The sequence below is a fragment of the Citrus clementina genome, unplaced genomic scaffold, assembly GCF_000493195.1.
Source record: "Citrus clementina cultivar Clemenules unplaced genomic scaffold, Citrus_clementina_v1.0 scaffold_5, whole genome shotgun sequence".
NCBI lineage: Eukaryota > Viridiplantae > Streptophyta > Magnoliopsida > Sapindales > Rutaceae > Citrus > Citrus x clementina.
The window spans coordinates 25,658,379-25,686,133 of NW_006262201.1; the positions used below are offsets into that span (position 1 = coordinate 25,658,379).

Here is a 27,755-nt window from a genome sequence, read left to right on the forward strand (position 1 = left end):
GACGGCCATTTGGGTATGCATGAATTGGGTGGATGATTAATAAATACGTTTTATTAATTATTTCGCCGATTGGGATATTCTCCTAATTTAATCTTTTCTAATATTATAATAAAGAGATTTTGACATGTGTAATACATGTGTTATTTTAATAATCCAATAGATAATATCTACTTTATTTTTATCTTTCGTTATTAAATACAAAAACACTAATAAAAAAAAAATGACTTAACTCTTTTTATATTTTTAATTTTTATTTATTTCCTTTTATTGCTTTCCTAGCAATGTTCATCTTTTTACTATACAACATCCATAACCTTAACTTTGGAAATAAAAGAGAATATGTGAAAGTATAAGTAGGAGAAAGACTTCATTGAAATCAAACAAATTGGGCAACGTTAGATTTTTCTTTAAAATTCTCATGAGATATTAATTAGTAGTATTATCACTGCTGCCTGCCTATTTCTAACCTCAACCAATATATGATCAATGCTTGATTTGGTCAATCTAAATAATTATGATCGATGATTGGATATTGTTGAAGGGCGGCCCTAAGGATGAGAGAGGGGAATGCGTGTGCAAGCCACATGTGTGAAGAAAAAGAAAAAGGCAAGAGTGAAGATGACGACGATTAAAATCTTGTTTGATTTCTTTTTCTGATAATTTTGTTAATCTGCTGTTGTTAGTTCCAAAATTTTAGTTAGCAACAAAATGACATGTTTTTGTGTTTAATAAGGAAAAAGTAAATAATATATTTTCTATAGGATTCTTAGAATGGATTAGATTAGACTACGGAGAGAAATATATTTGAGAATATTAGTGTTGAGTTATTCTAATGTCTTTAATAGTAAATTCAATTAAGACTATTTTAGTAATATATTTTTTTTATTGAAATTAGAGTGTTCAAAGTTATAAATAAAAAATTCAATAATTTTTTATTGAATTTATATAACTCTGGATTCTTTTTTTTTTTTTCCAACACTGATATGGTTCTGTTCTGTGTATTTATATACAATTTAATGTTTACATACAAATTAAATAAGATCAATTTAATGTTTATATACAATCCTTCAAGTCGTAACTCAATTTTATGGAGGTTTATACATCTGCACGCATTCCTTGAATTTCTCCTAGATTGGAACTTCTTAATTGATCCAATGCATTTTTCCAACAGTCAAGATCCTTAGTTGTCAGAGCATTTGCAATCGTACTCAGTGCACCAGGCAAACCTCCGCATCTTTCAACGATCGAGGAGTATTTTTGTTGAATCACCGACTATATTCTCAAATAACTGCAATGCTTCTTTTTTTGATAACGCATCGATCGAGGAATTTTTCTGAGATTTCATATCATTGCACAATAATAAATCTCGACTTCTAGACGTCAATATTATTTTGCATTGTCTCTGATCGTCAACATCCCCGGAAGTTAATGAACGGAATTCTTTTATCCTTTCTATCTTTCTCATCAACATCCCCGGAAGTAACCACATCGAACAACTTATCTTCCCTCACTTGCTTTGCAACATCTTGGAATACTTTCATTCTGGAATCAAAGGCTACGTAATCTTTCACTTGCACGTACTCTGTACTCTCTGGAGCAGGACGGTAGGAAACATGATTACAGATGTTAAATTCGCCTTTTTTCACAAGTTTATCAGCTTCGTTTGCGGCCTCTGCTGCTTGTTTACCAAGCTTGTAACGAGAAATCAAATTTGGGCACAACCCTTTGAAGCAGAACATCTTAGCTCTATCTTTATCATCAATCATGGATTTTGCAACCCCTTCACTGAATTCAGCAACTCTATTTAGCCAGTCTCAGACACCCTTATAAATCTCATCTCCTTGTAGAGTAGCCTCTCTAACCAGCGTTTTCACCCTTTCTCTTATATATTCCAGCTCCTTCACTCAATCTTTTAGCCCATCTATGTAGCTTTGGTATTCGAACACATAAGATATGTGCCGCATAATCGGTTCGAATAATGCTTTTGAACCTTGTGATACAATGCTGGAAAAAGCAGGGAGACACCCTTCAACAGCCATTGCCTGTTGCTTAACAATATATATATATAAATACAAGTGTCAAAGAAAGGAATGCAAATAAATTAAAATGAACTAGAGGGAAAGATAGAGAATGAAAAGATCACAAACAATATGGCTATATTGATCTTGAACCAACTAATAACTAAATAGAGAATTTCTTTTTCTTTCTTAAGGATAAGAGGTTTTACTATTAACAAAAAGTTATTTTGAGGGTCTGAATAAAAAACCAACCATAAATTATCAAAAGCTAGTAAAAACACAGACATAAATAATGAACAATTACTTAAGCAAAACAAACTATGAAACAAAGAAAATCTAATAAAATGACAAAGAAAGAAAGAAAGAAAATACAACAAAAAGTATTGAAGTATTGATCATGAGCCAACTGATATTTAAACAGATTTTTTTTTTAATTTTTAGTCTTTTGCTAAAGGATTAGAGTTTTTGCTATTAACAGAAATGTTTCAAAAATCTAACACTACTAGAAAAGTATTAAATAATGACAGAAATTTGATGACATATATCGTTGTGTCACGAATGTGTCATAAAAATATGATAGATTCATAATATATATTCATATGTCCAGAATATATGACATATTCATGACTTATAATTTAACCGTCCTAGATAAATGATACATATAAGTCATGCTTAGGTTTTGTGAACTTATAAGATTGTAAAACAGTGTTGTTTAAATTAACGACACCGTTCTGTATAACTTAAAACACATCAACACTTACAGCCAAATTTTGGCTAAGCGTTGAATGAATCCCTCTCTCTCCACTGGCCACTGCAACCTAAAATGAATGTTTAAATTAACGACACCGTTGAATTAAAGCCTAGCTCAAATTCCTTTTTTCAATCGAAATAAAACGTAGCCACAAAACCCTAATTCACCACACCAAATTATCTCTGCTCGGTATTCATTTAAACCCTACCTCGCGGTTCAATGTCATTCAATACGATTGCAGATGCCGTTTCAACTTGTCATTTAGTTAGCGCCATCCAGTTCCCTATGGTAAGCCTTAACCCTAACGCTAGTAAGATTTGCTAAAAATTTCATATTTTGTATTGTTCCAGTTGAATTTCATGTTAATTTAATTCTTCTTTGCCTTCTTTTTTCTTCTTCTTTATAGTCACGCTCTGGCTTTGGTGCTATGCTTAGTGCAGTTTGTGGTTTCAAGATTAAGTCATGTTTATTTGATGGCATCGATTCCATCGTTGAGGATTGGATTGTTGATCAAATGCACCTAGTAAGCTCTTCTTATTTTATCTCAGTTTCAATTTTCTTTTATTATCTGCCTCTACCTAAAAATGGACGTGTTTTACTAGTAAGCATAGACTTTGTTTATTTAATTGATATTTTAATTTTATGTATAAGAATGGAGGTTTATTTTGAAAAAAAAAAAAGGAAATTAAAAAATAGATTCTGTTGAAGCTAATTAGTACTGAATTTTTTTGGTGGTGCGACCAGAGGTGGAAACAGGGTATGAAAATGTGTTACTGGTGAGGTTGCTGCTTAAGATGAGAATGCATTCTTTTCAAAAATCCTTGGTAGGTGTTATCTAATTATCTTTGATGGAATATCAAATGGCTAAAAATCTGTCATACGTTCAAACTTTGTTTGTGTTTAGAAGAATGGTGTTGACTGTATATTCGTTTGGAAGAATGGTGTTGATTGTATATTCATTTGCTTAGCCTTTTGACAGATGGATTGTATAATTGTGTTTGCCTCACTGTTTTTTTTTTATGAGATCTATAATTGATCTGGGGATATTACTTTCTAGTTCTCATGCAAGCAAGTTACTACCTTCCCACTGCATCTCGTCCTTTATCTGCTATTCAAGAGATGCGTGCCATAATCTGGTGTTACCTCTGCAAGATTGTGAATGAATATAATGCCTCTAAATTTATTTTATACATAATGCTGATGCTGAATAATATATTGTAGCTCCTGTCATATTCTACTTTGACTTTTTATATTCTGTTTCATATAAAAATCTTATTCAACTTTAGTTGTTCATGAGCAAATGTCGCATGTATAAGCCCAAATGATGTTTAAAGGTAGCGCGGCTACCTTTAGTTTGAGCTTACAATGGATGAAAAAGAAATTGAAACTGTTTTTCTGATTTTTCAAAGTATTTTAGATCCTGACTTTTGTTTGGACTTGATGGTTATAGATTGTGTCTAGATTTGTTAAGTTGTTTCCAACACCTCGTGCCAAATGAAAGCACAATCTTTCTGATTCAGATGTTTGGTTAATTATGCTTCATTTTTTTGTTAAAGATTGGATGGTTGCATGGATTGATGGAGTTGGAGTTCAACCAATAATTCTAATTTTTTGGACTTAAAATGCCTTTTTCTTCTGTATAAAAACTTTAGTAAGTGCTATTGAGTTGACAGAAGTTGAATACTTACAGGTTGTTTCACACTTTTTAATAGTTTTACATATATGAATTTCTGTTTTTTGAATTGCAGAAAGGAGGTGGAACTATTGATTTGGAGCCTTATCTTACTCACTCATCGACAACGGAGCCTACCCTCGCTCCCATGGCAGTGGAACGGACAACGACTACTAGGGCTGCAACATCAGTTGGTTTGGGTCTGTTTTGAGTTTATTTTCATTTATTTGGCTATGTTTTGATAGCGAATTTTGATATGTCAATATAATGTGTAATTGTTTTGGGTTGAGCTGGTATTTATGCTGGATTAGATTGGTTTGGTTTTGGTGCTTCTCTGATGGAACACTGCTTCTTTTAGAAATTTTGAATGTAATATGAGACTACATTTAGTTTAATTGAACACTGCATCTAGTCTAATTACTAGAAGTGTGGCATTTGGTTTGGTTTATCCGATATTCTCCAGAATTTCACTTGCATCTGGTTTTGTTGCATATGTTTGCTTGCATTTGATGGCAGTAGCAGACTGTTTGGTTTTGTGACATTTGACGGCAGTTTGGTCTGTTCTTGGTGTTGATTTAAGATTGTTCCTGTTGTGCTGATGTTAATTGCAGGTGCTGGAATCAGCTAGGGTTGCTGGTTTATTCAGATAGTTGACTCAGGCGTTGTTACTGGTTAATTCAGGTGGCTGACTCAAGTTGTTCATTTAATGTTAGGAAGCAAATTAAGAATTAATGAAGTATTCATTTAACTATAATTATTGTAGTTATTTTATTTCATAACTGAATTATAATCTATGGTACTTGTGAACAAATTAGAGAATTTTTATATATGAATTATATATATGTGTGTGTATGTACATTTTGCTATTTATGTAATAATTTAAAGAATATATTTCAATTCCCACAAAAAAAATGGCTCCAATTTCAATAATTCCCGCCAAATAATTAATTTTTTTTTAATTTACCACTAAAATATATCTTAAAGAAATTTTAGTTATTCTTGCTAGATTTAACAAAAATAATTTGTAGGATTAACATTTAATTAAAATAATTAAAAAATTTTATTATTCCAATTAAAAATGTCATGTTTATACGATAGACAATATTCATGAATGGGAAGTATTAGTTACATATTTTTCCTTGGGATTTCAGGCAAATGAAAAAAAGATTGAGAATGATTTCAAGAGGACAGGTGGATGATAAGTATTCATTTTTGTATATTTGGCTAGTGGATTTTTATGGTATTGATCTTTTTTTAAAAAAAAAAAAAAATTTCAATTAGTTGCAGCCCTAGAGGAAGAGCAGGCTGATCAAATTGATTTGTCTTGTTTTTCGGGCAATCTACGACACGATGACTGTGATAATGCTCGTGACTGCTGGAAACTTTCTGATGGAAATAACTTTAGAGTTCGTAGCAAGCATTTTTGTTATGACAAAACAAAGGTTCCCCCATATTTTGTTTGTTTGTTATGGTATTTATATATCCTGCATAGGCTAGGTAGACAGGTTATGATGTAGTTTGGTTGGCTCTTCTTGTGCTTGTGCAATTTGTAACTGCAGATACCTGCGGGAAAACATTTAATGGATCTTGTTGCTGTTGATTGGTTCAAAGACACAAAGAGAATGGACCATGTAGCTAGGCGTCAAGGCTGTGCTGCACAAGTAACTATTCTTTTCTTTTTATTTTTCCTTTTCCATTGATGCATTAGGAGAAAATACTGCCTGTGAGATACTACAATGTAAATAACTTCTCATGGTTCATTGAATCTATAACACACTGACCCTCTTCTAAAAAATGTAGGTTGCTTCTGAAAAAGGGCTTTTCTCACTGATCTTTAATCTTCAAGTAAGTTTGTTTCATTTCAGAAGGTATTAAGTTTCAAACTTATTGTATTGGGAGGTTGTATAGTTGTAACCTAAGCATCTGCAGGTTCCTGGATCAACACATTATAGTATGGTATTTTAATTAGTCGCAAGGCAATTGGTTGTGGGATCACTTTTGCAACGGTTTGTTGATGGCGATGATGAGTTTCGCAATAGTAGGTTGAAATTTATTCCATCTGTTCCTAAGGTATCCATCTTGGCCTTCATGTATTAGGACTATATTAACGTATACTAACCCTTTACTGCATGGTACACTTCAATTTGTCCAAAGAAGGCATGCATTTAGGTGTAAATGTATTGATGGGTTGTACCTTCAAACTTCGTGTCCATTTTTACCCTCTTGAATTTGTTTTGCACTTGTTCTTGATTTTAAGCACTGAATCATGCAGGGGTCATGGATGGTGCGCCAAGAGTGTTGGAAGCACCCCTTGTTCATTAGTGAAAGTGGTTGATTGTAACTACAGATGAATTGTTCCCCTTTCAAATAGCGTCCGATACCATTAACATGGTTTAACATTGTTCATCTTTCTGTAGATTAATGTTGACATCGGTTCTTCTACTGTTGCTAATGGAGTTTTGGGCCTTGTAATTGGTGTAATTGCGACATTGGTGGTTGACATGGCTTTCCTTGTACAGGTATGTATGATTGTTTTTTTCCCCCACTTCTAAATGGACACAAGGGAAAAGACATGATTTTGAGATATTGCACTGCAATTTGCATTTTTGCATACTTGAATGTTCTCAGAATGGTATAATGCTTCGTGTGTGTCTTCTTTATCTTGCTCTTCTGTATGCAGGCAAATACTACAGATGAATTACCGGAGCGGCTGATTGGTGCTGTACGTGTTTCTCATATAGAACTCAAGTCTGCTGTTGTCCCAAAGTTGGAACCAGAGATATCATGACTCTGGTTTCATTTCACCTCAACTGTGTTTTTTTTTTAATTAAAAAAATCATTTGTTTTAGGTATACATACATGTATTTTGATTCTATTTTCATTGTAATTTCTCATTTACTTTGAATGAAAGTCATTGGTGTTTTCGAATGGGAATTTTGCATTAAAAAATGAAGAATAGTGATTTTTGGAGTGTAATTAGTAGTAAAGTTGGTTTCTACTCGCAAACAAGTGAACTGCTCGATTCCCGAGTGGTATCAACCAGTTTCCAACTTTTTAATATACACTAATTGTTATTGTTTAATAGCTACTACTATTAAAACTCGACAGCTAACAAAAATACTTAAAAAAAACGATTTTTCTTATGATGCTGTGAAAAAAATTACGGGTTTACTTCTTTCCACGAGATCTATAACATGGTCTTGACTTCACGAAATTCTTTTAATTTAAAGCGTGCTGGTGTGAGAAGGTCAGTTTGACTGATTAATTCTTTTTAACAGTGGTCGAGATAATTTTACTATACTCAAAAATATTCTTATTCTGATAATGCCACAAATGTTATGTTGTTTTCTTAGGCTAAGGATCTTCTATCAGGAGAGGTTAGAAATTAAATGCTTAAAAGAGAATAATACAGAAATTTAGACAGAATCTAATCGAATATTGCATGAAACATGAAACATCAATTCAAGTCCTTTCTTTAAACAGAGAATGCATCAAACAAAATCCAAAGTGTCTTGCACGTCTGTAGCATGAGCAAAAAATTGTAAATATGTAGAACCAAATTATTCAAGTATAGAAGAACGAGCAAGCTAAATCATGTATAAGAGATTGGCCTGGTTCGAGATAGCTTCTTCACTGTACCTGAAGGGTTGGCTCAATATCTTCTTTAGAATTCTGCACATTTTGTAATTACTCGTGTAAGCAAGCATACATTGCCACCATAAGAATAATAAAGCTAGAGTAATGATAGGACCACCACCTCTTGTGCACAAACAATATTGTATAAACTAATGCGAGATAATATGATTGGTTAAATAAAAACATTATATGGTCCTCATAATTTATTTATTTATTTATTATTATTATTATTATTATTATTATTATTATTATTATTATTATTATTATTATTATTATATATTTTCAGTCAACCAATCATATTATATCACATTAGTTTCTATAAAATAATTTACTAAATAGCACCAAAACTTAATTGATACTCACCATTTCATTGAACAATTTTTTTATGGTGTCATTGAGGTTGCCTTCCCAACATGCTTCATCATCATCATCTTCTTCATCCTGATCATCCTTTTCTTCTTCGGTGACGTTCACTTTGTTTAGCATTGGTGTGTCTAAGACTCCTTGAGAGAAGATCTTCATTTTTGGACACTGTCTCACAACTACTTGTTTCAAGGACGGGAATTCAAGAGCGTAATTACCCAAACTAAAGCTTGTTAGGCTTGGCAAACAATCAAGTGTCAAGTACTCCAATTCCCTGAAAACAATGCAGTCTTTCGCTTCTTCTCCAACCTGCGATTGTATGATTTCTTCTATCATTTTGCAATCAGCTATCTTCATTCTTTGAAGATTCACTAGACTTTCAGATGTCGAGAATGTCAACACATTTATCAACCCGTGACATTTTGATACTTTCAAAGCCTCAAGATTTTCCAAATGCCACGAAGGTGGTACTAATTTTTGCAACTTACTACATTCCGATATTTTTAGACTTTCCAAATTTGCAAATACTTTGTTGGATTCGGCATTTTCCTTCCAGAGATGCTGCACTTTGTGTAATCTAGACAGCCTTAACTTCCTCAATTTAGGGAATGCAACCTGAAAATCAACAAAATTAAGTTGTAAATGAAAATATGTATCCAATCTCTGGAGTCTTCCCCTGCATATTTTATGGACAAGATTAATCACGGCATTTTATATTTTATCTCCAAATTAGTATGCTTTGTAGTAGGATCCCAAATATAAGTATCAAATCGATTACCCTTTGAAACACATAAATGAAATCTGATGCTAAATCCAATATGAATTAGCTAGGAAAACAGAGATGTTACACACATAATTAATATAGTTCATCACCTCGTGTTACTAGGCATCCAATTAATTTCAGACATTTTTATAATTCATACTATAAAGATAGTTAATAACTGCGGTTATATTGTTAAATCAGATATAAATTAAGATGACATGCAAAAAGATGAGTCATTAAATTTGACTTGATTCTAATGAAATTACATCTATGCGAACGAAAGTGAAGGGAAAAATAATAATAATAATAATAATAATAATAATCACCTTTTCATCAAAGAGGGGTTGTACTTGATGAGCCAGCAAGAAGTTCTCTTCTGATGTTAATTTTTCAGGTTTCTTGTTATCTGTTGTCACGTGCACTACAGAGTTGGATATGAATGTTTCCATATCAGGGCAATTCTCAATAGTTAGATTCTCCAACTTAGGCGGTTCAATTATATTCCCAGTGAAGTTGCAGAATCTTTTGAGTTTTGGAAGATCAATGAGCCTTAGCTCGGAAAGCTTAGGAAACGGGGGGCCTATATGTTCTTTGTCAGCATTTAGCTCTTCGAAATGAAACACCTCTTCTATTGAATCACAATTCCTCACTTCCAGCCATTCCAAATTGTTCAAGCACCGTAGCAGATTGGCAGGAATAGCACTCGACATATTCGTGCAGTCATCCACCACCAGCTGTGCTAAATTGTTGAAGAAGCTGACAGGCAGTGCTTGGCCATGCCATATTTCTTGCAAGCGTGGAAAATGCGAGAGTTGCAAACGGTTTATATCAAGGAATCCAATCTGCACAAACCAAAACAATTTTGTTTTTGAAAGGCATTATATATACACACATTAAACTTACATGTTTTGTGTTTTAACTTCTAAAAATATATATACAAGGGAGGTGTATATGCTTAAATGTGCAAGTGCAGGGGAGATGCATGAACAATTTGGTTGAATCGATTAACACATACCATTTCGTCATAGCACTTTTGTATAGTGGAACTAAGGTTATTGCCTTCCCAATGGTGCAGTTCACCCTCTTCCTTTTCAGTCACTTGTACTTTGCATGGCTTTGGAATGGATAAGATTCCGTGAGAAAAATTCTTCATGTTCGGACAATGTGTCATAGAAACTCGTTCCAGTGATGGGAATTCAAGAGTGTAATTCTCCAAACAAAAGCTGGTAAGCCTTGGTAAATCATCAAGTATCAAAACTTTTAATTTGCTGAAAGCAATACGATTCTCCTTCACTTCTTGTCCAACATGTCCTACGATTTCTTCTAATTTTGGGCAACCCGATACTTTAAGATTCACCAGGCTACTAGGAATTCCAACCTAAAAATAAGCAAAAGTGTGTGTACGTTAAAAAAGTAAAAATGTAAGAATATCATTCAACTAGGTTCAAAGTATGTTTAATCATACAATTATACATTTTATGAACATAACAAATTATGAAATGTCTACTAGATATTTTTTGTTAAACAAAAATAGAACAAGATAAATAAATAAATAAAAGCCAGATAAAAAAAGATAATAAAAATGCATTTACACTATTTAGTATTAGAAACGTAGAAAGAATTTAAGGCAATTTCTAAATATTTTAGACTTCTTTTGCATCTTGATATCAGTTTTTAAGCATAAATTTGCAAATTTCAACTATTCCTTTTTTTTTAAAAAAAAAAACTCAACCATTTTTCCCTTTTCCTTGGTTCCTTTTTTTAATGTATATTTAAAAATGGAAAAAAAATTGGAAAAGATTTCCCAATACTGTCAACAAGGGACTACTGTAAAGTGGATCTTTATTAAGTACTTCCAAACTCGAGGAAATTTCTTTACAATCAAGGGTCAGTTGTAAATAATCATGAATTTGTGGTTAATTAATGGCATAATCAATTCGTAACTAAACTAGAGATATTAATTAAATTTGAAGACTTTTATTTTTTTTTCCAATCGAAACGTGAAGAATTAAGGAAAAGAGAAATATATAGATGAATTTGTGAACCTATAAGATGAGAGACGATCCTTTAATTTTTGAAAATCGTACTTTTAAGATATGAGCAAAAACAATTAAATTGAAAACCGGACTTAAAACGTAGATTTCAGAGTAGTGGTTAATTTGAAGTACAATACAAAAATGGTTAAAAAATGGTTGAATTTTATCTGGGAAAAAAGATTCGAAATGAATACAGCAACCTTACCAATGGAGGAAAAATATTTCTTAGGTTATCACACCACCATATGTCCAAATTCTTCAATTTGCTGAAAGACTCCGAAGCAAGCTGGTGGTGCCATATTCTTCTCAAATTATCCATCATCTCCATAAGTAATACCTCCACCCTAGGAAGTCGTACCTGGCAGTTAAAGATTAAATAACTAATTAATCAATTAATGGCATAATCAATTGATAACTAAATTAGAGGTGGATATTAACTAAATTTGAAGACTCAAGGAAAAGAAAAATTAAGTATTGTGACTAAAATTAATTTTTTTATTAAAAAAAAAAACCTTTTCGTCAAAAAGAGGAGGAGGTTGCATTTCAGAATGAATGGTGTCTTCTGGTGAGCTCGTAGAGATGAATCTTAACATATTACTGCAACCACTAATCCGGAGTTCTAGCAAAGAAGGGAATTCAACAACTAAATCTGAATGAATATGTCCCGTATTGGCGAAGCTTGTTAGTTCTGGAAGACAATGGAGCTCGAGGGAGTGTAGTTTAGGGAAATGAATATGTCCTTCATCTCTTTCTGACCACCCCGTGGTGTCGACTACCCCTTCCATTGACTTACAAGCTCTTATCTCAAGATGTTGGAGTAGCAAAAGACTATTAACCATAGAATACGAAAACAGATACTTCATACGATCACAACTGCTCACGATCACCTTTGTTAAATTTTGACAACAGTACATTCCTTGATTATGATCGGCCCATAATTTTTTCATGTTTCTTAATAGCGTGAGATTCAATTCCTCTAAGCTCGGAAGAATAACCTGCAAAGAAAACCCGTACATTTTTGTTCCTTCAAGTACAACCGTCTAGTATAATATTCTTTTGATGATCGAAGATTAATCGTGATAATAAATTAATCAATTAATTATTGTACAGAAAATTATCACCTTTGGAGCGGTATCATCATCAGCAATGATTTCGTTGAATCCCAAAGAAGTTGTTGGTTTCTCCCTGTCGGGTCCTATAAACAAACAAAAACAATATACATAATTAATCTTTGTCGTATTTTTTTTTCAAAATAATTGAGGTGAAGTCCATAATCCCACCAGTACTTAATTTCAACACTTACCAACAATCATTTCCAGATCACCGCCAAATAACACTTCTACCTTTTGAAGCCGCAGTAGGTTTTTGGCCATGGAGAATGAGAAAAGATGCTTCAATTTGTCACAGCCGCGTACTATTATAATCCTTAAGTTGCTGAAAGATTGATCTTCTGTGAGTTGGCTGTCACATATTGTCTCCAACTTGCTCAAACACCAAAGAGACAATGACTCCAGCAAGGGGAAGACTTTGCGACGAACCCGTCCAACTGAACCGACAATGTGTAAAATCTCAGAACAACTTTCTACGTGAAGATGCTTCAATCGTGGAAAACCTTCCCCATCATCTAATTCATGAACAACATTCTGAACACCCTTCAGTTCTTTTAGATAGAGATATTCAGTTCTCTCCAACAACAGTTTCATCCTGTAATTCTGCAAAAGAATGCCAAACTTTTCTAGCCCCTGGAGCTTCATCAATCTTGATAATCCAGATTTAACGGACCGGCTGCTCCACCACTCATTTCCTATACATATCCTATAGCTTTGCAATTCCACAGAGACCAAATCCTGCGGTAGAATTTCGGCATCCCGAACGTGTATCTCCAAAGTAGTTAGCTTTGACAACCCATTCAATTCAGCAAGACTGGCGTTACTTCCTCCTTCAACCTTCTCCCATTGTGAAAAGCTGTTACCAATGTATAGTTCTTCTAATCGAGATAATTTTGATATGACATTTGGAGCTATCACCACAAGGCTGCTACAATTTCTCAAATCTAGCAACTGTAATCTCGTCAATTGTCCAATTACAAGTGGCAACTCCTTAACATCAGAATCTCGAAAGCTGAGAATCTCTAATTTCTTTAGCTGTCCAACTATTGCTATATCGTTCAGTCGGCAACCATCTAAACATAATGTTTGAACGTTAATGAGGCAACCAAGTGATGAAGGTAATGAAGAGAAAAATATTCCAGTAAAGTCTAAAACTTTGAGTTCTTCTGCCCCTTCAAAAAAGAGGTGTGAAATTTGCAAAGAGCTATCATGCTTTGCAAACAAAAAAAATAACTTGAGTTGGGGACATTCCAACCTCTCAGGGAGCTCTTGAATATCTCTATAAGGTAAGGAAATAGCGATTGGACCTTTCCGTATTGTCTCTTCCATCTCTCTCTCAAAGTCAGCAACATTTGGAATATTAAACATAAGCTTCTCTGCGGCAATTGATACAGCAACAACATGAATGACGTCATGCATTTTAGCTTCATCTTCAGCATCACCGTCCAACAATAAGCATGAAGCTTTTAGACTGTCGATCAATGCATCCACTCTATTCCTTGCTGCTTCCAATGTGTAAACATTTCTAAATAGACCCAAACCCATACCATATCTCAATAAGTAATGTACGTATATAGGATGACCTTCACCAAACAGAGTACAAAGAAGGAACAAAGATTTTGCTTCATCACTTTCCAAGAAATCGTAACTCAATTTTATGGAAGAATACACATCTGCATCCATACCACGAATTTCTCTTAGATTGGAACTTCTTAGCTGATTCAATGCATCCTTCCAACTGGCAAGACTCTTATTTTTCAGAGCACTTGCAACTGTTCTCAGTGCAACAGGCAATCCCCCGCATTTTTCAACGATCTCATCTGCAGTGGGTTGAAAATCATATGTTTTTTTTGAATCACCCACTATCTTCTCAAATAACTGCAATGCTTCATCTTTGGATAAAGCATCGATCCAGAAATTTTTCTGAGAATTCATATCATTGCACAATAAATCTCGACTTCGAGACGTCAATATTATTGTGCGTCTACTCCGATCGTCCTCTCTATCTTTCTCATCAACATCCCCATAAGGAATTCCAACTTTATCGAACTCAAGTTTTGTCCAAATATTATCCAGTATAATGAGGAGCCGCTTCTCTTGCTTCAACCTTTGACACAGTCGAGAAGCTCTTTGAAATTCATTCTCATTCAAGTCAAATTCCATGCCTAAATCAAAAGCAAGTTTGTCTTGAATTTTATGATGATCTGGTGTCTGTGTTACCTCAGCCATAACGACCTTATCGAACAACTTATCTTCCATCACTTGCTTTCTAACTTGCTTAACTAGCGTGGTTTTACCCACGCCGCCCATCCCATAGACCCCAATTATTTTGAAACTATCATCCTTCAACGCATCCACAACATCTTGAAATACTTTCGTTCTTGAATCGAAGGCCTCGTAATCTTTCACTGGCATATATTCTGTACTCTTTGGAGCAGGACGGTAGGAAACACTAGAGAAGGTGCCTTTTCCCTCGAGACTAGCGGCAGCTTCTGCGGCCTTTGCTGCTTGTTTACTAAGCTGGTAACGAGAAATCAAGTTGGGGCACAACCCTTTGAAGCAGGACTTCTTAGCTCTATCTTCATCATCAATGATGGATTTTGCAACCCCTTCACTGATGAATTCATCAACTTTATTTAGCCAGTCTGTGACACCCTCATAAATCTCATCCCCTTGTAGTCTAGCATGATTAACAGGTTGTTGCACCGTTTCTCTTCTATATCCCAGCTGCTTCACTTGATCTTTCAGGCCATCTATGTAGCTCTGGTGCTTGAACACATAAGATATCTGCCGTATAATCAGTTTGAACAGTGACTTTGAACCTTCTGATACAATGCTGGAAAAAGCAGCCAGACCCACTTCTGCCATTGCCTGCTGCTTAACAAATCTAATAATATGTCAAAGAAAGGGGAAAGGAATACAAATAAATTAAAATAAACTAGAGAGAGAAAAAAAGACGGCAAACAGTATCGCAAAATTGATCTTGAATCAACTGAAACATGAACAGAGCCTTTTTTCTTCTTTCTTAAGGATCAGAGTTTTTGCTATTAACAGAAACGTGCTTCAAGTGTCCCAAAAAAAAATGATAAATGAACAAGCCATAGAAATTTTATCTTGGAAAGTGGATGGAAATTAAGAAAGAAATTGTATAGAGATCAAGCATCAGAGATTATGTTATTAAAAGAAATTAATTGAAGGTTGTGGAAATCCTGTTTAATTATGGAAAGTTGATGAGCTTCTGTAATCGCCTTGAGTATTTAAGTGCAATTTTAATGAGCAAAAAGTTAATGTTACCTGCAGAGGAATGTAATTATAGAGAGCTTATGAGAGTAATGATAATGATTTGCAAAAGAAGAAGACTCAATCATGCAGCCCTTAATTTCTTTTATTTTCAGTCGCCGAAGAGGAAATCTCTTTTTTATTTTTTTTCCAAGGGGAATCTCCTTTCGTAATATGTCATGATTAAAGCAATCTATAAATAATACAATAATCATATAATGTAATAATTAAAGGACCCACATATTTATAATATTAATGATGGGATCCATACGTTCATACTGATTAAATTGGTGGACCAGACTTTATTTGACCTTACTTGTTTTATATTCAATTAAAAATTGAAACGACAGAGAAAAATTGTCGTAATGATGGTTTCGATTGTGGAGTTCCGCTGTGGATAGCACTTGCAATACTGAAAAAGAAGCTTTCGTCAACTTTCTCACATGGACGCGCACCATCACGCATAATTGCATATTGCATTATTTCTCTAGAAAAGCAAAAGCAAGATTTATTCTTTTAATAAGCAAACGCGTCGGTGGGAATCCATTCATTAAACAAGTGGAACAGCAATATATTAAACCAATGATAAGCTTTCTTAAGTGGGAAACCAATTATGACAGAAAATTCAAAATCTGAATCCGCCTGATGGACGGGTTTGACCGCAGAGCTCAAGATAATCTGAACCACTCTCCTTTCGTAACTGATAGATAATTTCAAAACAGGGGAATGAAAACAGAGGAGCCCTGTTTTTCCTTCCTTTTTTTTTTTTTTAACCCAACTCTTCTTCCTTTATATATTTTCCTTGGAATTTTAGGTAAACAAAAAAACTTTGAGAATAATTTCAAGAGAATAGGTGGGTAATAACTAAAATATTTATTTTTATATATTTGATAAGCACACTCACTATTAATAAAACCCATTAAATACTACAACTTAAATAACTTCTTGTAGTTGATTGATGGTATGTTTGGAATTTCTTTTACTTCCCAAGAATTAATTTTTACCTTGATTATCAGAAAATTAATTTTATGAATAATTTAGTCGGGTGTTTGGTAAATGATGATTATTTGACAATCAGTTTGTAAATAATCTACTAGATAAATCTGGTAAGTGAAAATTAAAAGTATAATGTTCATGTGCAAATTACAAAAATATACTCATTTACTTATCTGTAATTTACTTAGAATATTATTATTTAAATAATTTTTCTTATTCATTGGATTTTTAAGAGCATATTCTATTTTGTTGATTACATATTTAAATAATTTTTTATTAACTATTTTAATTTACAATAAAAATTAACTATAATATATTTAACTAAAAAATTTGTTATGTAGTCCGTAATATACACAAATACTTGAATTGATTAATAAACTTAACTGCAAAAAAGAAAATGCAAAAATTTAATCTTTATATAAACTTTTATGTACACAAAACTATTGTAATAAAGTAATTCAGAGAAATATAATATTATATACATGTGTAAAGAAATATATAACTATAATATTATCCACTTGCAGCACTATTATTTTTCAATCTCTCCATCTCTTGATCTTCAAGAACATTAGTACCATGATCTGCTTCTTGAGTTCGACCTCCATTTTCACAGCATCAACAAGACAATCAATTTGCCGTGAAAGCCTTACAGCTCCACCCACTTTCGTCCTTTTTGTAGCCACTCTTTTTCCCTTTCTTTATTTAGTAGCTTCTATGGAAACAAACTCATCGAACTACCAGTACATTTTTCAATTAGATAGGACTGATAGTAGATATTCAGTACTCTCAGATGGTGTGGAAACATGATCATCAGTGATTGTTGTCTTAAAAAGCATTCTATTTAATTGTTCCTCTGACTCTGGCATGCAAAATTTCTTTATTCACGAATTTCCTACGTATGTTGATATCATATTAAAATGAATTCAAGATCACATATTATTTTGCGTGACATTAAAATTTAGCCGAATGGAAAAAAAACTTCCCTTTTTGTTTGTCCCACAACTATATAGTCTCATTTTTGGTAATAAGCTCACAACATGCACGGGAATGAAGATCTATTAAAAACTTCCCTACGCATGTTGTGAGCTTATTACCAAACATGAGACTATATATTTTAGCCGAATGGTAAAAAACTTCGGATGGAGGATGTGCCATCTTTTTATTTTAGATGCTCTCGGATGGAGGATGTGCCATTTTTTATTTTACATGCTTTGTAAGACTTTTGATGATTGACTGCAGTCAATTAACAAAAGCTTACATATTATTTAGGTGCTGAGATGTCTGTTCTTGATAAAGTAGATTTATTCACACCCAAGCCAACGTAACCAAAGCCTATTATACACAATAATTATTTTTGTTAAACTGATTTCTGACTAATGAGATCTTTGAAAGCATTCAAAGAAGCCACAGAATTCATAGGAAAGCCCTGATAAAATATATGGCGAAGCATGTGAGCTCGTTTTTTAATCTCTTGATCACTCATAAGCTTTTCTATACCACTCACTATATCATTCTTTTGAATCGATTTTGATTGATCATCAGAAATCATGTACCCTCACCTTTAGATGATTGATCACCAATTTGGCATTGTAATGTTAATCATCTCTAATTGGCCATGTTAAAATTGGGACCCCACAACCAATTGCTTCTACCATTGAATTCCATCCACAATGAGATATAAATTCACCCATTGATTGATGATTCAGTATCAATAATTGTGGCGCCCATCCATCTATTATCAATCCCTTTTTACTGGCTTTACTATCCAAACCACTATGAAAATAATTGCCTTCTGCTGGCCTGTCTAAGCCGGTTAAATGACACGGAGGATCCAATCTACCAGCACCAGTTTGAATTACCCAAATAAATGGTTCATTTGATACTTCTAAAGCATTGGCTAGTACTAAATACTCATCTAACTTGGGACCCACTTCGGTACCAAATGACACATATAACACAGGTCTGCGTGATTTCAAATTCAACCATTAAACGATCTCATCTTCGTTCATGTTAGAACTCCATCGGTTGGTTCTCATCTCACGATCATGAAGCACTGAGCCCGCCACATTGGGCCTACTCCCCACATTGGCTTTCCCATTTGATTGACTAAATAATGGGAAATTGTCAATTTTCCCCTACTATAATTAATATATACCATTTATCCCCCTACTATTTTTGTAATACCCAAAAACCCATTTGACAGCATAAGTTTACAATATTACCCATATTTTCAATTACTCTTTTATTTATATTTATTATAAATTAAATAAATCACATGAATAAAAACCAAATAAAAAAATTAAGTATTAAAGACAAGAAGTATATGTTTTGATATGTGAAAAAAAATTAATAATAAAATTTTTTTCTTGTAATTATTTATTTTGTGAACATTTTCTTATAATAAAAATTTTATAATATTTTAAATTAAATGTAAAAAGCATAGGCAAAATATTTTATTATTTATCTTATAATAAATTTTTATTTGTCATTCAAGTTTTCTTATAATAATTTTTTTATCATTTTATAATAATTTTCTTATATATTTATTACAAGAAAATTTTCACAAAATAAATAAGTACAAAAAAATTTATTATTAATTTTTTACTCATATCAAAACATATATTTTTTATTTTTAATGCTTAATTTTTTATTTAGTTTCTATTCATGTGATTTATTTAATTTGTAATAAATATAAATAAAAGAGTAGTTGAAAATAAAGGTAATATTGTAAACTTATGTTATCAGTGGGGTTTTTGACCATTATAAAAAAAGGAGGGAGGTAAATGATGTATGTTGATTACAATAGGAGAAAAATTGGTAATCTCCTCTAAATAATTAATAAATGGTCCCTCAAGATCATCACACATGTTGAACATCAACGCCATCGGTCCCTCCACTTCCTTCATCTAGTGTGGTTGATCACGGGGTTCGATGGACCCATTTTCTCTGAACCGGTCGCACCTCGCAAAGGTGGTGGACCACGAGAAAGGGGCCCGTGAGGCCTGTATTTCAGATTCGATCCGAATAAAGCCGTATCCTTGGGTAACCCAGGAAGTAAACGGGCCTCTCCCGGTTTGACATCTTGGATGCAAGCCTGCTACATGGCACACACCACGGCTGCTGAGCAAGCACCAGAAGTGAAGAACCCAACAATGGGAACTTCAAAATTCTTGCAAACATCAGCCGTCCAGCCCATCATAACGTCGATGACTGCACAAACGGGTCGCGTTTCGGGTTCCCGGGTTGAAAGGAGGTTTCGAAGGCCTTGAAGCATTTGGCCGTGCATGACAACATGGTGGTGGGAAGGAGGTGGTGATGCTGGTGAAGAGAGGAAGGGGTGATGCTGGTGGGGGAAATGTGAGAGGGAATAATGAGGGTAGATTTGTAATTACGAGAAGCGATTTGCTTGCATAATTCAATGCATGGAAATAGATGTCCCTGACCGAAGAATGGGACAATCCAAACCTCGGCCTCAGCAGCAGTTGCAACAGAGCTTGACATCTTTTTTGAATTATTTGATACATAATTGTTACTGATTGCTTTTGCCATCTTTCATAAAACATTCTTTGTTATATATAAAGAGATGACTTGATGGAGAAGTAAGTATTTTACTTTTACAATTTTACTTGGTCAGCTCTGATTTTGATAATTTGAATGTTAGTTTTAGTTGGTTAGTTATGAGAAAGCATCTTTCAAAAAATTCATTCCAATTTCAACTAAAATTAACAATACTGTTTAAATTAATTACTTGATAAACAAAGTCATAAGACAAATCTATCCCTAATCCCACATTTACAAAATAAGGATTGAAATGAGTTTCTGTGGCTTTTAACCCAAGCCCTCAAGCCCAGTGGCTGTAATATTGACTACTTTGACATAATTATTATTAGTCTTTTTTCCCCCTCAATCCTTCACTAAACATCTTTTGTTATATAATGAAGAAGATAAGTTGACGGAGAAGGGTTCTACTTTTACTAGTAGATGAGCTTTGAGTTAAAGAAGATTAGTTTTAGTTAGTTAAATATCTACCATCCAAATCAAAGTTCCTTAGACTATTATTTAGGTGAGATGTTTGAGTAACATATGCTTGCGTTAGTCGGTGCCTAACAATTCGTGTGATACATGAAACCAACCAATATGAAAACCAAATGAAATTGGTAGGATTAGATTAATTTAAATGAAAATAAAATTAGTTTATGCCATTTATTAATATTATAATATTGAAACTTGAATGTTTATCCGTTAACCTGTCATTGGGTTCATGACATGATTAAAATATTCAAGTAAATAAATTTATCGTTTAAAATTAATTTTTCATGTGGTAAATGCAATACTATATATGGAGTGGAGAGAATAATTTGTAGGGTATACCCCTACCTTTTATTTCATTTCATTTAAAAAAAAAAACAACAACAAAGGCTTGGTCAACATTCAAGTAAAATTAACAATTCCATGATAAAATTGCTTGAGAATAAGAATTAAAATAAAAAAAGAAAACAACAACTCAAAAACGACATACAAATGTTGGTGGTTGAACTTGTGGGGAATGGCAAATGTAGAGAAATACAACAATAATGTTGAAACTTTATTACGTAAAGTAATGTGTTTACAACTAACTCTGTATGTAGGAAGAAAAATAATAGTAATAAGTAAACTGCGGAAAATTTGTGTGCTTTAAGGCACGTTACAAATGTCGCTTTCCTTAAGACGTTATTTGCCCCCACCAATTGAGTAATGCACATGGGTTAAGCAAATACACCTCTAGGATACAATGAAGTACTTGTTTGTTTGCTTGCGTTGTGCATCGACGAAAGCAAACTAGAATACTCTTGAATGTTGTAAGCCTGCCAAGAAACAATATATTGTTCCTGCAGAAAACAATATATTGGATTGTGAATGCACAAAAGAAATGGGTGTTTTGTGTTGAAATTCGTACTAGAAAGGAATGCTAAGAAAAGAGTGGTGTAGGATCATTGTTTTCATGTTTAAATGGCTTAAACATGACCCCTATTTATAGATATACTTGTGCCCCCTCATTTGGGTTGTCATCTTTCATGATACCCCTTCATTCATGGCCATTGGATCTAGATTTGATTTTAATCAATGGTCCAAATTGAACCATCACCATTTCAAATGAAATGTCACCATGAAATGATGCATCTCTAAGTGAAATGTTGCCATGAAAAGTTATATCATTTAGTAAAAAGATACCTTTTCTACAAGACACAATTAAATGGACATGTCCATACAACAAGATATTATTTAATTAGACATGTCTTTAGTAAAATGTACATTTTCTATAAAGCATAATTAATAGGACATGCCTTTACCATAAGACACATTTATTTTGAAAATTTTCCAACAACAAATACCGCATAGAGGTTTTTCGTCACGAGATATTTTTGGGTTGAGACAACACTTGTATAACAGAGCATACAGACTGAATAACGGTGAGAATAAGAAGGAAAACGACGCCGCACACCGAAATGCCAGCCTATGGAGTATTGAAGTAATTTTGTTTTAAGTTTGCCCTCCATTTGTAGCACGTTCTTTTGCAGTGATCATTCAATCCTTTGCATAGCCCAAAAAAATAGAAGCTATCAGCCAGCAGAGTGGTACCTCTGGAAAGGTTATTTATAAGCGTTGACGCTGCCTCTTTATCCGGAAACCAGTTTGTTGATGCTGAAATCTGCTCGCCCTTTGCCCAACCAGATTTTTACACCAACATTTATGTTATCAACAGTGAAGATGTCAATTCCTTCTTGCTTCAACGATCGCTCTAGCCACTGAAGTTGGAATTGTCCTTCTTCCTCTCACTAAGCCTGCGTTCACAAAAGTGGATCAGAGACGCCGGTGGTTTTACCGGCGTAAACCCTCCGATGCCTAAGTTAGCACAAGGTGTTTACGGGAAAACGGTGCAATTAAGATTCCAATAATTGCTTAGAATTGGCTCACTATTTGTATTGCAAGTGGTTTGGATACAATTTGGCAGAGTTTTCCCTCCTCTCAATTTTTTCTGTCCTTTCTTCATTAGTTTCTTTCTCTTTTATAGCCATTGTCCTACGTTTCCGTTTACCCTTCATCCCCCCTCTATCTCGGATCGTGGCAGCCCCCATGGGACTCCAACTGCTATATTGTGAGTAAACGTGGGACACCATACCTCTCTCGACAGTTCTGGGCATAGCGCAACTGTCGTGATTTCGTGAGATCGTGTTCCCGCTTTTTGGGGAATGGGTATCTGCTTGGTATTTGTCTCTGGTTGGTCCTTGCTCGTAAAAGACTCATTATCAGTGTTCTGCTCGTACCATTTGGCTGAGGTGATCCATGTTGGGGTGGAAATGATGGCATGGCCAAGCTGGTGCTCTTATTTACTTAACACAGTTCTCAATGATTCCGTTCTGAACAAGCAACTCGACGTCCTTTGTTGTGTTCACGAGATGATGAATAAGGAACACATAATCATTTATGTAATTCTCTGAGTAATGCCGTTGTTCAAAGGCAACGAGATTACGAAATAAGGATTCCGTTTCCAGCTGTAGCTTCAGTTTCGGAATATACAATGTCCTGTTTTTGAATTCTATGGCGAACAAATCATTGCTCTTGCTCAAACTGAAGTGGACTCCAGCTTGGTGGAGATCAGTCACACTTGGTGCGGTTTTACCTTTGTGGTATTGCTGACCTTCTTGTTTTTCCTGATTCCTCGATGATGGTAGATGACAAATCCTTAGAAAATCAAGGAAATGCTCTACCCTAGCCTCAGTGTAAGGAGGGAATTTTTGCCGATTACCTTGTACTGCCTCTAAACCCTTGAAATACTCGTATGTGACTGTGATGATGGTTGGATTTTCATGTTGGTCGGGGATTTTAATTGCCGCTAGAGCAAAAAGATCCTCAAGAATGAAGAAAAGAAGCTGATTTTCAAGTAACCACATATCATACCATATATCCTCTATTAAATAGGGTTTATGAAATATATGATCATCTTTTTTTTGAAGTTGACGGAAATGATATCTCAATAAGAGTTCAATGATGAAGGCAGCATCCAGCAGAATCATTTCAACAAATTTATCACTACTTAGTTCGACTTTTTCTGCATAAGAACCTCGTAATTCTGCTTCTCTGAACTTTATAATTTGAACAAACTCGTCAAAGCTTATTTTGGTCCGTTGAAGAAAGTAATGCAGGTACCGCTGTTTATGTTCTTCCATGAACTGTAAGTTTGCTTTGCCATGGTGAAGAGGTATCCTCTTATGAATTTAGTTTATATCCTAATATGGGAGAGTCAATAATTGGATGCAAGTCAATAGCTGCATGCAATCTGAGGGCTAACATTTGTTTGATCAATATGTTAAAAAAAAAATGTTATAAAACAGGATTGATTGATGGCCTTTAACAGTCAGTTCTATGACAAAGTAACCACCACAAAAAAGGGAATCACAAGACATCAAGAAGCTTGAACTTGGCAGGGGGTCTCATTAGCAGTACGCCTAAGAAATTAAGACAAAGTCAAAGTGCAAGCTTATGGAGCAATTTAAGCACTGAAACTAATAACAGTGATAGACGAAGGTGCAGAAGTATGGTATTGGCAATTGACCTCTGCTTTTGCTTAGACATAGGTTCTCATTACAAAGGACTTATTAGTAGCCCTCGCCTCACATGTTTGGATGTTAAGGGGAAAAAGGAAGTTTGAATTATTCAATCTCTTTTCTAATGGCATTCATGGAGAACCTATAAAACAAAATAATAAATAAAAATTTTCATCCATGAAAAGCTCAGTAACGAAAAACCGACTCGTTTATCTACCACTGACCCAATCCGGACTCTCAGTGGTCATACCATGGTCACTCATTTCAAAAGCAACTAATGATGAGAACTTTCATCATTAGTTGATATGGCCAATGTAGAAAAACAGAAAAACCCCTCCAGCATCAAAGCACAAGGATAAGTTTAGAATTACACTTCTTAATTTTTTTTAATAAATAAAAGTCAAAATGAAAATAGAAAATAGTTTTGAATAACTTTTTTTTAAAAATGAATATAGATATAAAACTTTAAAATCACCAAACAGAAAAACAGGGGAATGAAAAGATGGCCTCCGTTTCTCCTCTGTTTTGTTTTTACTGTTATTAAACAGGGGAATGAGAAAAGAGAGCCCCTGTCCTTCTCTGTTATGACTTTTTTATTACTAAACTGGGGAATGCAAAGATCACCTCTTAATGCATGCGCAAATTTTTGTTTCTACCTTAGTACCTTCTAAATGCTGCATGCATTAAAATTAATCTGACATATGCTAGCATAACAGCCACTCTGCATGTAAGTTCTGGATATATCCAAATAATATAATGATTTTAAAAGTTCAAATTTAGCATTTAATTGTAAATATATTTGTACATAAATTTAATGTGCATTTCGTATATTGCATTGTTGTTATTCACATTTTTTGTATGCTACAATGATCTCAAAACGATAAAATGCTTCGTGTGTCTCTTCTTTATGTTTCTCGTTTCTGTGCAGGCAAATCCTTCATTGCATAGTACGCTTCAGCGTGTACAAAGACGGTATGCATTTAGCTATAAATAGTATCATTAAACAAAGATACTAATAAAGATACTAATAACTACTGTTTGGGGGATATACTTTGACAAGACCAACCATGATGAGCAGATGTCTGGTAGCAGGATTCCACAAACAGGAGTATTATGCTCGTTCAATAATGCACCCTCCACGGGGCCATAGCGGGAGCCGGCCTCCTACTAGGAGTATAAGGCCATTCTTACTAAAGGTTGAGGGGGGGAGACCCGGTCAATGACGGTTGGCAAGACGTGCATTCCTGCCCGAGAATCAAGGCACGAAGTCCACTCAGCCACAACTATGATAATGACGCACCCACTTCCGAGAGTTGAGAGAGGTGATAGACGTGGATTGCAGGAAGGGCCGGATTCAAAGGAATGCTATAAAAAGGTAACCAACGAAGGTAAAGGGGTTAGACTTTTTGAGATTAGAACTTAGGAAAAGAGCTTTCTATTGAGAGATCATAAAAGAGCCATAATATTAGTGGTCGTGTTTCCCAAAAAGGCAAAACCTACGTTTCTGACTTGAGCGTTGGAGGGTTTACACTGGAAAAACACCCGGTGTGCTGTGACCTGTCTCTGTGTACGCAGGAGTCTGTGGAGAGGAAGTCTTACGAGGAGAGATCCTAGTCGTGGATGAGTTGGTTGAGGAGAGATCCTGGTCCCGGACGAGCAGAAAACCAGAATCTCGTATCAACATTTTGGCGCCGTCTGTGGGGAGCTAAGCCAAAAGCTTCTGTTAATAGAGAGAAGAAGAGGAAAGGAAGTGAGGGAACAATGGATGTAGGCGGAGGTAGTGCCCAAGAAGGTGACTTGAGACTTAACGAGTCCGTGACATTGAGAGAGATAGCCAATGAAGCACGGGAAAAAGCAATATATAAGCGGATAGAACGGATGGAGAAACAGATGGAGACCCTGACAACCATCCTACACGAGCTGAGAAGTGAGTGAAGGGGAGTTCAAGAGGAGGGGGTGAGAAGTGGCGGAATGACACCAGGGCACGACAATATGATGAGAGGTCGGACCACCAGAAGATTTGGTGGTGAGGGGGGTAACTCATCTCTACGGGGAGAAAGCCATCGAGGAGAAGAACAATCCCCAGGGAGGCGGATCTTTGATAACGATGACAAAGTGGCGAATGCAGAGGAAAGAGAACTCCGGCAACACCTGCATGATGTTGAGCAAGAGCGAGATCAGGTTGCAGCACGTGACCCTGGTCGTGCTGTACAACTGGAAGAAGAAGTGCGCAGATTAGCGCAGATAATAGATGACATGCAAGGGCAGAGCAGAGCACCTGGTTGGAGGATAATGCTGGACGGAGAATCCCTGCTCTTAGCAGAAATCATGAGGGCAGTCATTCCGAGGGATTTTCACCTCCCAAACCTCAGTTACTCGGGGTAAACTGATTAGTTGGTGCACATAGAGTGCTTTAACGACATAATTGGGGTGCAAGGATTATCGCAAGCTCTAGAGGGACAAGCACGTGAGTGGTACCGGAAACTTCCTCGAGGGAGCATTAAATCCTTCGAGCAGATGTGCCAAGAATTTGCAGAGCAGTTCTGTAGGGCAATGGAGCCTGAAGATGATATGATGGAGCTGACGAGCATGAAGCAGGGAGAGGAGGAAACCCTTCGAGAATTCATCAAAAGGGTCCATCGTGCTGTCCTCGATTTGGGAGCTTTCAACCATCCTCAGACATTAAGGGGATTGAAAGAAGGGGTGAAGATAGGACAGTTGTGATACAATTTGAGGAATCCTACTATTCAGACATATTCAGCCGCTTACGAGCAGGCCAAGAGGGACATAGAGATTGAGGAGGAAAAGGCAGCACGGATTAAGACAGACCAGCTGGAAGGGTTAATGAGGAAAGAGAAGAGAGCTCTACCAGGAAATGGGCCTATTAAGAGGAAGGACCATCATGCCTCAGGTAGTGGTGTAGGAGGCCGGGTCACCTCTTACCAGTCTCATCAGAGGCCACCCCAATATTAGCGCAGTAGGGCGCAACCTCCTTGTTCACCAGCCAGAGATTCATGGAGAAGGCATGACCCAACATATGGTCATCCTCATCCACACCCACACGGTGTTAGAGGAAGCAGACCAGAAGCACTGTTACCCCATCTAGTTCAGAACGGCACCAACAGGGAAAGGTCGGTATACATGATCGACTAGAGTCAAGACTATGGGTGGTATACTTCCTTGAAGATGCCCCTAGACAAGGTGTATGAGGCCATAAAGGAACAGAGATTACTGTACCTCCCTACCCCAATAACAAAGCTACCCAGCAAGAGAGATATTGTACCTCCTTACCCCAATAGTAGCGATAGACTATTTCATGAAGTGGATAGAAGTAGAAGCCCTCAGCAGGATCACAGAGAAAAAGACGACTGACTTCGTATGGAGAAACCTGGTCTGTCGGTACGGGATCCTTTATACCCTGATAGCAGACAATGGCAGGCAGTTTGACAATCACAACTTCAGGGAGTTCTGCCAGAACCTCGGGATAGAGCTGAAGTCTTGCTTGCCTGCTCACCCTCAGTCTAACGGACAAGTAGAAGCAGCCAA

General features: G+C 35.2%; 3 protein-coding genes across 7 annotated transcripts; 1 reads left to right on the forward strand and 2 right to left on the reverse strand.

Moving 5' to 3' along the window:
* The first annotated feature begins 2,729 nt into the window (after positions 1-2,729).
* Positions 2,730-7,369, forward strand: LOC18042206 (protein ENHANCED DISEASE RESISTANCE 2-like). 5 transcript variants are annotated; one of them, XM_024184658.1, is made up of 10 exons: positions 2,730-3,057; positions 3,176-3,292; positions 4,518-4,641; positions 5,723-5,883; positions 5,995-6,102; positions 6,242-6,286; positions 6,371-6,511; positions 6,714-6,778; positions 6,859-6,960; positions 7,122-7,369. In XM_024184658.1, the coding sequence occupies exons 1-7, from the start codon at positions 2,989-2,991 to the stop codon at positions 6,404-6,406; spliced, it is 660 nt and encodes a 219-aa protein (XP_024040426.1). In that variant the 5' UTR covers positions 2,730-2,988; the 3' UTR covers positions 6,407-6,511; positions 6,714-6,778; positions 6,859-6,960; positions 7,122-7,369. The 5 variants fall into 5 exon arrangements, with proteins under 5 accessions (XP_024040426.1, XP_024040427.1, XP_024040425.1 ...); XM_024184659.1 differs by having other exon boundaries at positions 6,714-6,771; XM_024184657.1 differs by having other exon boundaries at positions 6,714-6,960.
* Positions 7,370-7,920: 551 nt separating this feature from the next.
* LOC18042207 (disease resistance protein At4g27190) lies at positions 7,921-15,711 on the reverse strand. The gene is made up of 9 exons (XM_024184819.1): positions 15,643-15,711; positions 12,543-15,235; positions 12,361-12,434; positions 11,752-12,234; positions 11,445-11,597; positions 10,219-10,581; positions 9,530-10,045; positions 8,441-9,055; positions 7,921-8,113 (listed from the first exon to the last, which is right to left on the reverse strand). The coding sequence occupies exons 2-9, from the start codon at positions 15,214-15,216 to the stop codon at positions 8,072-8,074; spliced, it is 4,920 nt and encodes a 1,639-aa protein (XP_024040587.1). The 5' UTR covers positions 15,217-15,235; positions 15,643-15,711; the 3' UTR covers positions 7,921-8,071.
* Positions 15,712-22,991: 7,280 nt separating this feature from the next.
* LOC18041264 (UPF0481 protein At3g47200) lies at positions 22,992-23,555 on the reverse strand. The gene has a single exon (XM_024183687.1). It carries the CDS (start codon positions 23,553-23,555, stop codon positions 22,992-22,994), a length of 564 nt encoding a protein of 187 aa, XP_024039455.1.
* Between the last annotated feature and the right edge of the window lie 4,200 nt (positions 23,556-27,755).

Coding starts and splice junctions, on each gene's coding strand:
- LOC18042206 (XM_024184657.1), top strand. CDS start 2,989: ATGTCATTCAATACGATTGCAGATGCCGTTTCAACTTGTCATTTAGTT. Junction 4,642..5,722: donor TGCAACATCAGTTGGTTTGG/GTCTGTTTTGAG, acceptor AATTTCAATTAG/TTGCAGCCCTAGAGGAAGAG. Junction 5,884..5,994: donor TTTGTTATGACAAAACAAAG/GTTCCCCCATAT, acceptor TGCAATTTGTAA/CTGCAGATACCTGCGGGAAA.
- LOC18042207 (XM_024184819.1), bottom strand. CDS start 15,216: ATGGCAGAAGTGGGTCTGGCTGCTTTTTCCAGCATTGTATCAGAAGGT. Junction 12,435..12,542: donor TGATCTGGAAATGATTGTTG/GTAAGTGTTGAA, acceptor GTTTGTTTATAG/GACCCGACAGGGAGAAACCA. Junction 10,046..10,218: donor AAAAGTGCTATGACGAAATG/GTATGTGTTAAT, acceptor TGGTTTGTGCAG/ATTGGATTCCTTGATATAAA.
- LOC18041264 (XM_024183687.1), bottom strand. CDS start 23,555: ATGTGGTTACTTGAAAATCAGCTTCTTTTCTTCATTCTTGAGGATCTT.